We start from the raw sequence: 14,043 nt of genomic DNA on the forward strand, positions 1-14,043 counted from the left end.
ATATATATACACACACATATATACACACACATATATACATATATATACACACACATATATACACATATATACACACATATATGCACATATATACATACATATATGCACATATATACATACATGTATGCACATATATACATACATGTATGCACATATATACATACATATATACACATACATACATATACATACATATATACATATATACATACATATATACACACATATATACACAAATGCATACATATATACACATATACATACATATATACACATATACATACATATATACATACATATACACATACATATATACACATATACACATACATATCCAAAGATTAGCGCTTTCTTCCGTGGGCCAGGAGTCCTCCACGCCACAGAACACGCAGACACGGACCAGGTTCTAGTGCAATTTTTCTTTATTAAGTGCAAGCAAGCCGCATGACGTTTCGGCTCCAAGGAGCCTTGTTCACATACATATATACACATATGCCACGAATTGTTCCCAAATTGCCACAGAACAAGAGGAGACACAATAGGGATTTGAGGAAAGGGCTTTATTTCATATGAGCAGGCAGGACGCGTTTCGGACATTTCCTTTATCAAATGCCAGCTCCAGTGACATTTCTCCCATCAGTCCTTTCGAAATACCACCAGTCGTTCTGCCATTGGTGGCTTTTCCTGGTGGGCCGGGTTAGAGTCTGTAACACACATGCAGTCGCGTCGGCAGACTACAGTTCCCAACATGCACTGCTCACACATATATACACACATAAGCATACATATACATACATAGATATACATACATTTATACATACATGCAGAGTATTAGCTGCGGTTCAGGATTGTTGGTGTATTTCAATATTGGCGGAAAACGGCCGCTTCAGCCATTACGGACCCTCCTCTCGCAACAGGCTGACTTGTTATGCGGCCGACCTCGCAGCAGCGATCAATCGCCTAACCCGGAAGGAGTTAACAAGCAGTCAGCCCCCCGCATCAGTGATTGTGAAGGGCACGCGTGTCTGCAGACTCAGAGTTGCCCTAAGAGAACCCAGCCGAAGTCGGAGGACCCCTGCGGGAACACCAGGAAGTCTTAGGGGTAAGCCGGCACTGCTCATAATTTGTGAAAAGTAGCGGGTGAGAGGATTTGCGCATTGAGATTTAAAGGCAGCCGAAAGCTTTCCGGTGACCTCAACCCTATACTTTTTCCCCAAGATTCACAAGCAGGTCACCCCGGTACCAGGACAACCAATTATTTCTGCTTAAAGTAGTTTACTAGAAGCAGTCTCCAAATATGTGGATCACTTCTTACATGATTTTGTAGAGAGTTTACCTTCATTCATAAAAGATACTGGACATTTTTAATGAAACTCAAGGATATTGAATTGAAAGAAGATCATGTTTTAATTGCTTTAGACATCTGTGCCCTCTATACGAGTATAAAACATGTGGATGGACTTAATGCAGTAAAGTATTTTTTGGACCAACGTAGCATTGTTTACAAACAACATAATGCAATGATTTTAAAGATGATACAGTCGTGTCTAATTAATAACTTTTTTCTTTTCAACAAAGAAATTTATCAGTAGCAGAGGGGTGTCACTATGGGGGCATATTTCTCTCCAACCTATGCATGTTTACAGGTAGGATGGTGAGAGGAACATGTCCTCAGGGGGACTCAAACTGATTTGTGAATCTAATATAGTCCAGTTTTGGAGATTCATTGATGATATCTGCATGATATGGATGGGCACTGAGGAGTCAGCTAGACGTTTTGTGAGTTTGATTAATGACAATGATCTTAATTTGCAGTTTACGGCAGAAATAAGTAAAACAAATATTCAATTTCTTGATGTTGAGATTTATATGAAGAACACTGTAATTGAAACTAAGTTGCACAGGAAGAAAACTGCCGGGAATGCAATTCTGCATGCCAAAAGTGCGCATCCGGGGCATTTGATCCGGAGTATACCATATGGGGAATTCCTAAGAATGCGCAGAATTTGCAGCTCGGACTAAGATTTAGAAATATGCCAAACAGAAGCCCAGGAGAGATTCCTTGCTCGTGGGTACGGTCTAAAAAATTTAGAGCAGGCTAGGAACAAGGCCAACAGTCACAGTAGAGATGGATGCCTTCACATCTTGGCTGGGTCTAGGAAGAAAAGTATGACAACAGACAATTTAGATCCCACCGCTAGCCAAGAACAGATTAGACTTATTACCGCGTTCAACACCGAATAAAGAAATGTTTGGGGGATCATTAAAAAACATTGGCCATTGTCAAAAACTGATATTACCCTAGCACAGTTTCTACCAGAAGAACCATCAATCACCTTCAGGAGGGCACCCTCTATGAGGGATGCCTTAGTGAAATCTAGTCCGGAGGTGGTCAACTCCAAGAGCTGGTTATCTAACAATACAGGGTTCCGTAAGTGCATATCTTGCAGAGCATGCAAGTTTGGAGTTAACACCAGTGAATACTGCACAGAATTCAATAATAGCCCTATTAAGATTCAAGGGTTATATACATGCCGCACAGTGTATGCGGTTTACGTACTAGAATGTACCTGTAGGTTAAAATACATTGGCAGCACAAAGCTGCAAGTTTTTAACCGTATTTTGTAGCACTTGAGGGCAATTGTTAACTCGGATGAGAGTTATGCAGTAGCCCGGCATTTTAAATTGGTGCACAGCAAAAATCTGAATGACCTGAGTTATTATATCATAGACTCAGTACCCAAGAGTAGAAGGGGGGGGACAGAGAAAAACAACTCAGGCAATTAGAATTGAAGTACATTCTCTTATTAGATACTAGGATCCCTAAGGGTTTAAACACAGGGGAAGACCTGCATAATTTTCTTTAATTAATAGCAGGATAGAGCTATGTAACCTCTAGGTGTGAGTACAACCTATTAGGAAAAAAGTTGTGGTGAACATTTATTAGGTTTCAAATCTGTTACCATCTTTTTACACCTATTGGTTACCAGTCCCTTAGTAATTTTTGCTGCAACAGCACAGTTTCCCCTTATCTGTGTATAGCACATATGCAACAATATGGGCTCTGGAGTTGGAGTAGAGTATCCAACATTAGAACAACAAGAGCTATATCAGAGCTATGAACGTTAAGAAATAGCAATGGATCCTAATTGAGTAGGGACTACCTCTATTAATAGAAAAAGTAAAATAGGTTAATAAAATGTATGCACTTGCATTTAAAATTGTATATAATATATTTTTCAGGGAGGTTGAGCTATGATGTAATTGATTTTAGCTGAACGTCCGCTAATCGGAGACACTTTAATCCTGGAATTTTGATATGGAATTGTAATATCATTTTATCCGCGGTATTTTGCACTTTGCACTATTTTGCACTTTAAGAATTCATAGCACAGGCACTTTATTAGTTTTGACCTATTCTGTTGGCAAGGTTGAGCTTAAGATATACTACAGTATGTGTATAGCAAGTACTTAAGCCACGTTGCTTGAATTGAGAACAGGAACTAATGTGTTGACTCTGTAAATGAGAGATGATGACAATTATTTATTATTGTTGTTTTTCAAACAGAATTTAACATTTTTCCAATTATTATGTGCTCTCAAATATGTTGTAAATATATTCATAAGGAATTTTATTATATTTACATACAACTCATGGGGCTTACATTAAGTACTATGGAACTACTATTTATAGTGAAAGTATTTTGTTTAGCTCTATATGCCATTTGATCGGGTTAACCAGGAAGTAATTATTTTAACACTGTGATGGTATCCGGAGGGTCATGTGAACAAGGCTGCAGTGACGCAGACGAAACGCGTCATGCTGACATATGGAGAAATGAAGCACTGAAAACTTGATTTACTGCGTTTTGGTGGTCTGTACCAGGGATACTGCGGAGTATTAGCTGCGGTTCAGGATTGTTGGTGTATATATACATACATATACATACATATATACACATACACACACATATATATACACATACATACACATATACACACATACATATACACACACATACATATACACACACATATTCACAAACATATATATACACATACATATATTCACATACACACATATATACATACATGCAAACATGCATACACATACATATACACATACATATATATATATATATATATATACATACACATACAGCCATACACACCTACATACACACACACATATACACCCATACACACATATATACACATATACACATACATATATATACACGACTCATTTTAAACTACATATATATAAGTGACTCATTTTAACCTACAATATCGAGTCACGACAAATACAGAAGATACTGGCAAAAAACTGGGACATCTTAAAAAGTGACAATGTCATAGGACAACTTGTTCCTGAAAAACCAAGTATTACTTATAGAAAAGGCAGGAATATCAGGGACCTTTGTGTACGTAGTGACATTACCATCTACCCTAGTATCCAAGATTTTGGTCTCAAGGTAATTTTTCCTTGTGGGCATTGCAAGGCCTGTAGGAACAGTACCCATGTCAAGAAAGTGAAATACAACGAAGTTGAGACAGAGATTACCCAATTTCTCACTTGCAGTACTATGTACTTTGTATACGTGATTGTTTGTCCTTGCAAACTTTGGTATATAGGCAGCACGACTGCTCATGCCAAAAAACGCATACTGGAGCATTATCGTGCCATTGCACACAATGATGAAAATTATCCGGTGGCAAGGCACTTTTGTGACAAACATTTTTCCAACCCTACACTATTGAGTTTCTTTATTTTAGAACAAATGGACATGAGCCCTAGGGGAGGTAATAGAGTGTTGAGACTAAGGCAGAATGAATCTCAACACATCATCAATTTTCAGACCAAGGTGCATGGGGGCCTGAATCAGGATGAGGAGTTGGCAGTTCATTTGAAAGAAAACTAAGGTTCTCACTTCCATTTTTGCTGTTATAGGCCTGTCCCGCATATGGGGACATCTGCTGATCTTCTCTAGTCCTTTAGGGCTCTTGAAACAAATGTTTTTCACTTTTATAGTCTTACCTACTCATATAGTCGGGGTATATAACTTTGGATATTCTCCCGTATCTTTTTTGCCATGTTTTTAATGCTTCTAAGTGTTTATTGATTGTGTGTATAATTTGTTCAATATGCTTCTCAATTTAACAACATGTTCATACATTCCCCAACAGGAGAACATCAGGGGAACAGGGCCACGTTACTGCACTCACTTACACGGACCTTTACTATTGTCTTTTGCCACTTCATTTCACTGAGCACGCCTTTGATGGGCAGTTGTTGCATGCATCAGGACATTGAAGTATGCATTTGGGACAGGCGACAAAGTAAGGACTTAATTATCCTTGCAAGACGATTCCAGGTATTTTACCTGATAACTCCTTTTCTGGACTTCCAAGATCTTTATTGCACATTGGGCGCAAGGGGTATTTGACCTTTCAATTGTGTATTGTTCTTATTTGAGTATTACCAGTTTTGTCGAGTTGCACTGCAAAGCGTACCCTTGTTTCAGGACTATTAACATTCTAAAGGCACGTCGATTTACTTCGATGGACAGTATGAGACACACGTATTGCGGACCATCAACTCACGCATGCCTGCAGTACAAGATTCACATTTTTAGATGTTAGCCACGCATGCTGTAGGGCCCTAACTTATGAGAACCTTTAAGCTCACTACGTATCTGTTACAAGTGGTTATTTGACACTAACTGTCTTTCTCTTGTCTTTACTTTATTTTGTTTTGTTTGCTAATCTGCATATATAAGGCATATGATTTTTTCCACATTCTTTGTATATATTGTATACATATGTTCACTTTATCGTTTCAAGATGTCTGCCATCTAGTAGCTGGGCTTCCTAGTCCGCTGTTCATGTCTTGCTTGCAACTTTATTAAGATTGTGTACACACATCTTTCACTTACGTGATCAAGGCTTTCCACAAGCCGAAACATGTAGTAGGTGTTAATAAACACCCTTGGATTCTGCTTTATGGCGTGGTGTGTTGGAATCAGAGCGTGAAGACTTTGGAACTGTTTTTTCGCAATTGAATTACCGGTGTGCTCGGCCGGTGTGCGCGCCACCTCCAACGGGGCTACTATTGACCAATAGTACCATAGCAGACACCTCAGTACTGAGGTTCTGGGCTCCATATAGCTGGTGATTTTGCTCAACTTCTGATTCTCCCCCAAGGAAGCTATGTATTCCAAAAGGAGTTTTATATTATCATCTGTGACTCAGTACTCTACTGCAGCAAAATAAGCCCATTCAGGGCACAATTCAATATGATCGACAGATGGACAACCAGGCATATTTAGAGATGCGCACAGCTAAATAGATGGTTGTTAGGAATTTTACCCTGCAACAATTGTGTAACAGCTTACAAAAGTGAATGAATAGGCATCATTTAATGTTTTATTAATTTCCTGTACATAACGCACCACAGTTGTTTCGCTATACAAATACAAAGTATGAATTAAATTGAAATTATGTATGAGGCTGTAGCGAGACACGAATGTATTGGTGAAAGTAAATACACCACTATAAGATGGCCGCCATGATTAGTCTATCGTCGATTGTTATGATTTGTTTTAAGCACATGTAAATACGACTTTCTATGTCTATGGATTGGACTGCACTGTTTATGATTTAAACACGAATGCGTAAAGTTTTTGTTGACACTGATGAAGGCGGGAACGCTGAAACGTGTTTGTCAACTTGCTTGCTGAAGCGTTTATTAAATAATATTTAACTTAACCCCCCGTGTATTGCTTTTTTGCGTGCTCTCGAATAGTGTTTTGTGGAAATACAAGACCAGAGTTGTGTGTGTATATATATATATATATATATATATATATATATATATATATATATATACATATACATATACATCGAAGACACACGGACGGCGTGCTCCTGCCGCTTTAACAACAGCGGGCGCTCGACAGGGTCGCCAAACCTAAAAATGTTCAGTTCCTGGCGTAATGCTTGTATATCGAAACACCAGAGTCGAGGCCCAAGTTCAAATTTCAGTGCTCAGGTTCATTGGCGGAAAAACAGCCCCTACGCGCCTACGCGTTTCGAGGTAAACCTACCTCTTGCTCACGGGTGGAGTGCAAGTAAACGCGCCATACTTTTAAAGTGAAACAGACACATTGTAACACATACCACGTGGTAATAGACATTAAAGACATACTATCAGGGCTACAATGTTACAAATCAGACGTGCTTTCCAACAAAACATTGTCAATAGTTACGCTTGCATTTAGCATTGTATAGCCTGTTGAATCCAATGTAAGTGCAGTGTTCCTCTATTATTCGAACAAAAATGCAAATTAATCATGATAAATACCACAGTGTATTAATATGAGTTCACAAACATTCCGCCTTATTATCTCATATTACAATTATTTCAAAAGGCCAAGCAAAGCAAAGCAAAGTGACGCCCCAGTGGGCATACACCAACTAATAAGATTACAATATTGCAAATCATGCCCTGTTATTCAAACAGGAAAATGTTCAAATTGGAAAGCTTGTCTATCGCATTGCATCACTCGATACATAGACCTTAGTGCAGTGTTACTCTGTTTGCCAAACAAGACCGAGTCGGAGCGAATCTCTCATGTGGCTATAATCCTGATATACATATATACATATAGACACATACATATATATCCGCAAAAGACTGCTCCCGCAACTTCCACTTCCCATACATCGGCGGCGGAGACACAGACCCCACAGGACGCCAGGCAAGATGTTTCTTTATTCAACCGTTTACACAAGGCGTTTCGAGCTGCAAGCCCTTGTTCACGTGTGATTTAGGTTGTTCGCCATTGTTATTTTTATTGCTAAAGTGACCACCCACTTTTCACCATCACAGGTCACATGGCCATAACCATAAAAAACAGACTACCCTCGTATGGTCATTATTTCCCTGAGCACAATATGCATTCATTAATGTATCTCAGACATTATATACTTTATACACATGAATACATATGTGCAAAATATAGCTGAATTACTATGAAAATTGCTTCAAGAAATATATTTCTATATCTCTTCTATAAACAATTTTTTTATAACAGGATAAATCCATTGAATGCTTTCAAATGTAGTCATAATAAAGTGATCATATCATCTCATCGGATAAATCCAATTTCTGGCCCTGTGTTAAACTGTACATGTGCAAATATATGTCAAAAAATACTAAAATCCTAGAGCAAATTGATGATAAATGTGCAAAAATTGTGCAATTTTAAAGTGCAATGTGAAACCTATATATATATATATATATATATATATATGTACATAGATCAGAAAAAGTATCCTAATAGTGCAAACATTTAAAAGCAATTATATTAATAACAGTAAAATGTCCTGAACTTGACAAAATAATATTAAAAGACTTATAAAAGGCATTTAGTTTGCTTTAAAAGAAATTCTTATTGGTACTAAAATCAGATCTCAAGAGAAAGAGGTGTACAAGAAATTTTGACAGGATGCTAAACATTTTAAAAAAATTTCAGATCCGGCAAAGACATTCTTATTGAATAATAAATAGACTCATTGTATTCATAAGAAATTGTGTAGGTCTTCCGTATTATTCAATCAGTTGAGCCATTTACTGTCGAACCCTAAAATAATTTTAGTTTCTAATTGCCTAAGCTGGCGTTCTCTATTGCCTAGTCTTCTCAATTTGGGGATACATACATATGTACACACAAATATATCAAAACAGGGGTTCCCCGGTCGAAACGCATCATGCTGCTGTTTCACTGAAGAAATCTTGGAAGTGGTCCGGACCTGTTTCTTTCGACTGCATTGTCGTTTTCAGGATTGTGGAATTATTATAATTATAATTATAATTGCCTAAATGTACAGTAAGCTCCTCTCCACTATTCAGACCCCTCGGATGTTTAGACATAAGGTCCACAATTTACCTTGATTCAAGGCGACAAAGGTTTTTCAACCTGTCGCCCCCCCTGATGTTCAAGGGGATAAAGTCCAGACCAAAATATTGTAGTTTATTTTTGTCGCTGGCGTGACACTCCGCAAAGTGTCTTGCGATAGGGTATGCTTGGTCTGCTTTGTCTATGGCCCTCAAGTGTTCTAGAATTCTAATCTTGAGCTGATGTATAGTGCTGCCTACATAAAGTAGGCCGCACAGGCAAACCAAACAGTAGACAGCGTAGGGTGTGCTGCAGGTTATAAATTTCTAGATATCTTTCATTTTGTTGGTATCAAGTAATTTATACGTTAACATTTGTTTACTTCCTGCACACGCCTTACAGCGACCACAAGGAAAGAAACCCTTCATTTTCCGAAGGGTTTTTGTACTTGCAGTTGTCTTATCCAAATGACTCTTTACCAACATATCACGTAAGTACCTCGCCTTTTTGAACGTGACTAGGGGATATGCTGGAATATCATCCCTAATGACGGAGTCCGTTTTCAAGATATGCCAGTTCTTTTGTAGCATTTTCCTGAGATGGTAAGCTTCTGAGGAGTATGGAGTTATCATGCGGAATTTGCCGCCGACCTCCTTCGAATTGTTTTTTGATTTGTTTATCAAGAGCTCAGACCTAGGTACTTTTCCGACTTTGTTGAGAGTTTTACTGAGAGCCTCGCTATCATACCCTCTTATCCTAAATCTACTGATGCTATCTGAGGCAGCCGCCTCAAAATCCTGGTTTCTCGGACTGTTTCTACGCAGCCTCAAAAGTTACCCATACAGGATACTTTGGACCAGTTTAGGTGGGTGATTGCTGTTGGCACACAAAATTGAGTTTCCCGCAGTGGGTTTGCGGAAAAGGGCTGTTGGTAATTTTTCATTCCCAACGAACACCCTTAGGTGCAAATAGTCTACTGCCACTAGACTAATGGTACCTGAGAAGTGTAGATTGTATTCGTTGTCATTCAGGACATCGATGTAGCCATAGGCTGTGTTCATCGTCCCCTGCTAGACAATGAACAAGTCATCGATGTACCTGTGCCACCTAACGACTCTCCCACCTCCTTGCCCTTGGTACACCTTGGGTACCCGCTCCTCCCACCAGCCTACGAATAAATTCTCTTAGCTAGGGGTGAAGCAGGTGTCCATCGCCTTGCCCGATACTTGTCTGAACAATTGTTCCTCAAATATGAAGATATTATTTGTCAGACAAAACTCGACAAATTCCATCAACATCTTCATATTTGAGGGAAACCAACATGTGGTTGGGGCCTCAGCCCCACACTGTTGGACTCTGAAAGCTATTTTTATTGATCTAATAAGGTGAGGCAACAGTTGCACTGTCAAGTTGCGCCTCCGTGGTCTTCTTCCCACCTTCCATAGGTTAACAGAGCAATTGTTCAACTCAAGTGAAATTGCAGGTGAAATGTCCACACAAAGGTCCAAAATATCTAAGCGAGAAAAGCGGTTGACATAAGAGATATCAGGCACTGTGGCAGCATCAGAATCCCTGTGCAATCTCCGCTCTGCTCTCGTAGCATGACCGTAGCACTGGGATTGGCCTGAGCAGGCTGCTTTGACGCTCCACTCAGGACTGGGAGTCTGTGCTGCTTTCTCCAACCCAGCTGTTCAATACAGCCAAGTTGAAGAAACCTAAGTGCGCATGTGTGTGTTTGGCCAGCCTGAGACGGCCGGCCAAACATACAGGTGCACTTAGAAGTGCCCGTGGCACTCTTCCTTCCCCCACCTCTTCCATGCCCCGGCCCCATCCCTCCCTACACACACTGGTTCAGCCAGCAGTTGAAAAATAAAATAATAATAGAACATAGTTTATTTTTCACCTTCTGGCTCGGATCAGTGGGGCGACACACCTTTGCCATTGAAGTAGAGCCGCCCCTGGAAACAAGGTCATCTTTATAGCAATCTAGTGGAGTAATAAGTAGCGTTCTACAAGTGTCCTTAATTTAGCACCGGCTGGGACTCCAGCAGACAACAACCCTCTACCGAAACATGCATGGAATTGTTCACAAATCATAGCCTTCATTCACTTCAACAGTGCTGCACATTTCGTATTCTCCTCTAATTCAAGACGGAAGTGATTGTATAATCTGAGCAAAAGGGTACCTGGCTACTGGTAGAGGCAGGATTAGATCCCTCCTTTGTCCAAAAGCATTTATTTCGCCTGCGGGGGCCTCTACTTAAAAAAGACAGCAACACCCTGAATCAACTGTACTATTTCATTTATTAGGTACTAATCTCCATTTGCAGATCTAATTCATAATTTGCCTTTTCCATCAGATCAATTAGAAACTGAAAAATCAAGAACTATTCAGAAAATGAAAGTACCTGGCTTGTGTTCTGGCAAATGGGTGTTGGTAGGTGTGCGCCCAGCGGTCAACTTGCTCAGTGCTCCGTTGAAAATTTCTTTGAGAGTGAAAAAAATAGTAAGCAAAGACTTGACGAGAGAAACTGGAAGGTTAGAGAGAAAGAAACACTTGCATGACATGGGCAACCATTATCTGCACAGATCTTAGCCGTTCACACAATATGCAAGTACAGGGCCGACCACAAACCATATTTCAAGCACGAAGGGTCAACATTGGGACTCTGAGAACACGAATATTATAAAATGGGATCCCTTTAGAAAAGATAGGAAAACCGGGCTTCTGTAAGTGGCAAATCTATTTTGGCTCCCATTATATACTTTTCATCTTAAAAAAAGACTGGTACCCTGCTTCTTCCTTTTTAGAACTTGACCTAATGTATTTTCGAAAATGAAGCTTTGTTTTCATTTATGATCTAATACAAAATGGCCATCATTTCTTCAGTCTGGAGAAGATAAAAAGGCTTCAGTGGAATTGCAGTTGCCAGTAGCCCGCTATCCTTCTGTTGGAACACATTTTGCAAGTGCTTTAAACAAGACGTTGTACAAAGAGTGAACGAGAGAGCTAGTGGTAAATGAGTTATCAAGGGGAATATTGAGGTTTGTTGTTTTAGAGTGCCTTACAGAGTATAGTAGGTTTAAACATAGATAGGTGACTAATAGGTTCAATAGGGCAAGGAAAGAGGGTCACATGTTGGAATGGGTTTACACTAGTTGGCTCAATATGGAATTATAGTCACCAAAGGTAGAAAAGAGATCTTTGATGGAGGTATGTTGTAGGGATTCTCGTGATGGGGAGGTGTATATTGAGACCATCTCACTAAATTACGATAGCACTTCAAGAGAAGTCAATTTGCAGTCTTGTCCTGGGACTATGCAGACTTGCCAAGATTCATTGTCTTGTTGAGCCTTTCATCGCTACACTTTGAAAGCATCTGGAGCTCCAACAAGCACCACCAGCTACTGGGAAGGCAAGAGTTTCTGGGCTTTACTGGCCCATATAAGCTTTTTAGTGTTGCAAAATGCAACCTAACAGTTCAGTGTTCAGCCATTCTACTTCTATCCAATAGACGTCTAAAGTAACAATGATAGACCAAAGTAACTATGCATTAGACAGGATTAAAGTCTACTAACAGCACTATATCAGACACCTAAATGAGTAAAGAGTGGATAGATTTGCAGAAGGAAGATGCAAGAGAAGACCTAGATCTTTTAACGCAATTTCACCCAGACAGTTATTCCAAAACCTTTGATTAATAGAAGTGCATCTTGTAACATGCAAAGGGAGATGCCGAGCAGTGTTTTACAAGGCTACTGGGACGTGTGCTCTTACCTATCATGCTCTGTCCCATGCTCTGTCGTTGTCGCCTCCGGCGGTTACCGCCTCCTCCACTACCAGTTGGCAGGTCGTTGCCACCAATTTCAGGGGTGCGGCATCCACTACCCTCATCAAGTGGGGGGCGTAGCTTCCGCAGGATAAACTCTGGCACACGGCCTGTCGGGTTGGAATGTGTAGCAAGAGGAGAAACAGGTAAGGATATATGGACTGAATAAAAAATGACAGAGAATCATTTTGGTTTACTTTACTCATTCAGATACAATATATATATAAATATATATACATATATATACACATACATATGCATATATATACACATATACATATATACACACATATATATATACACACATATATATATACACATATATATATCAATCCATATGGCTCCCTTTCTTTCCCGGTAGGCGCTACTAGGTGTGGCCGTGTTACTCCTGCGGTTGAGCCCAACCGCTACTTTATCCAAACAACGATTCCTTCCTCGGAAGGAAATCCTGGAGTCGCAGTTTACCCAATATGATTCACAAGGAGGTTAGTTTCAAAGTTATTTATTTCAATCAAAAGAAAATACAACCAAAAAGTGGTTCAAAGCTGTTGGGATAGAGCGAATCAAAAACCCAGAATGGAATGCTTACAACAAAAAACCAAAGAAACCAATCAGGAAGAGGAACCTATCAGGCTGATCCTGAATTATAGCCAGGAGTCAAAAAGAATCAACCAGATCATAAAAAAGAACTGGAAAATCCTTCAGTTGGACCCGGTAATCGGTAAGAAAATGGGCAATCATCCTGTAATTAGTTACAGAAGAGCTAGAAACCTACAAGACCAGCTAATACACAGCCACTACAAAACACCAACCCCCAAGAAAATGTGGCTAAAAACCAAAGGCTTCATCAAATGTTATAATTGCAAAGCATGTGAGATTGCCAAACCGACAACCCAAATATCCATGCCAAACAAAAAGACTTGGCAAATCAGGGAATGCATCACGTGCAACAGCCATTACACTGTATACATGATTGAATGTCCCTGCAAACTGAGATATATTGGAAGCACCATATGCAAACTTAAAAAACGCATCCTGGAACATGCGCGTGCGACAACACACAAAGACAGAAATAACGCAGTCGCAAAGCATATGGAGAGCCATCACCAGGGGGACTGGAAACAGTTATGCTTTTGGGGCATCGAAACAATGATTCCCTCAGAAAGAGGAGGACCCAATGAGAAAATACTGCGGCAAAAGGAGTCAAGACACATACTAAACTTCAGGACAATGACCCCTTTTGGCCTTAACCAATCGGAGGAACTGTACATACATTTGTAAAAAGTCCAAAGGTCTTGAAACTCCACCAAAAA

At 39.7% G+C, this 14,043-nt stretch overlaps 1 protein-coding gene across 1 annotated transcript in view; it reads right to left on the reverse strand.

Moving 5' to 3' along the window:
- LOC147692462 (uncharacterized) overlaps window positions 1–14,043 on the reverse strand; it is a 544,708-nt gene that overhangs the window by 187,474 nt on the left and 343,191 nt on the right. The window contains exons 6-7 of the mRNA XM_086936792.1: window positions 12,679–12,840; window positions 11,309–11,386 (exon numbers count right to left, since the gene is read on the reverse strand). Of these exons, the coding sequence (XP_086792918.1) occupies window positions 11,309–11,386; window positions 12,679–12,840 (240 nt within the window). The remainder of the gene's footprint in view (window positions 1–11,308; window positions 11,387–12,678; window positions 12,841–14,043) is intronic.

Source organism: Lissotriton vulgaris, chromosome 9, assembly GCF_964263255.1.
Source record: "Lissotriton vulgaris chromosome 9, aLisVul1.2, whole genome shotgun sequence".
NCBI classification, from domain to species: Eukaryota; Metazoa; Chordata; class Amphibia; order Caudata; family Salamandridae; genus Lissotriton; species Lissotriton vulgaris.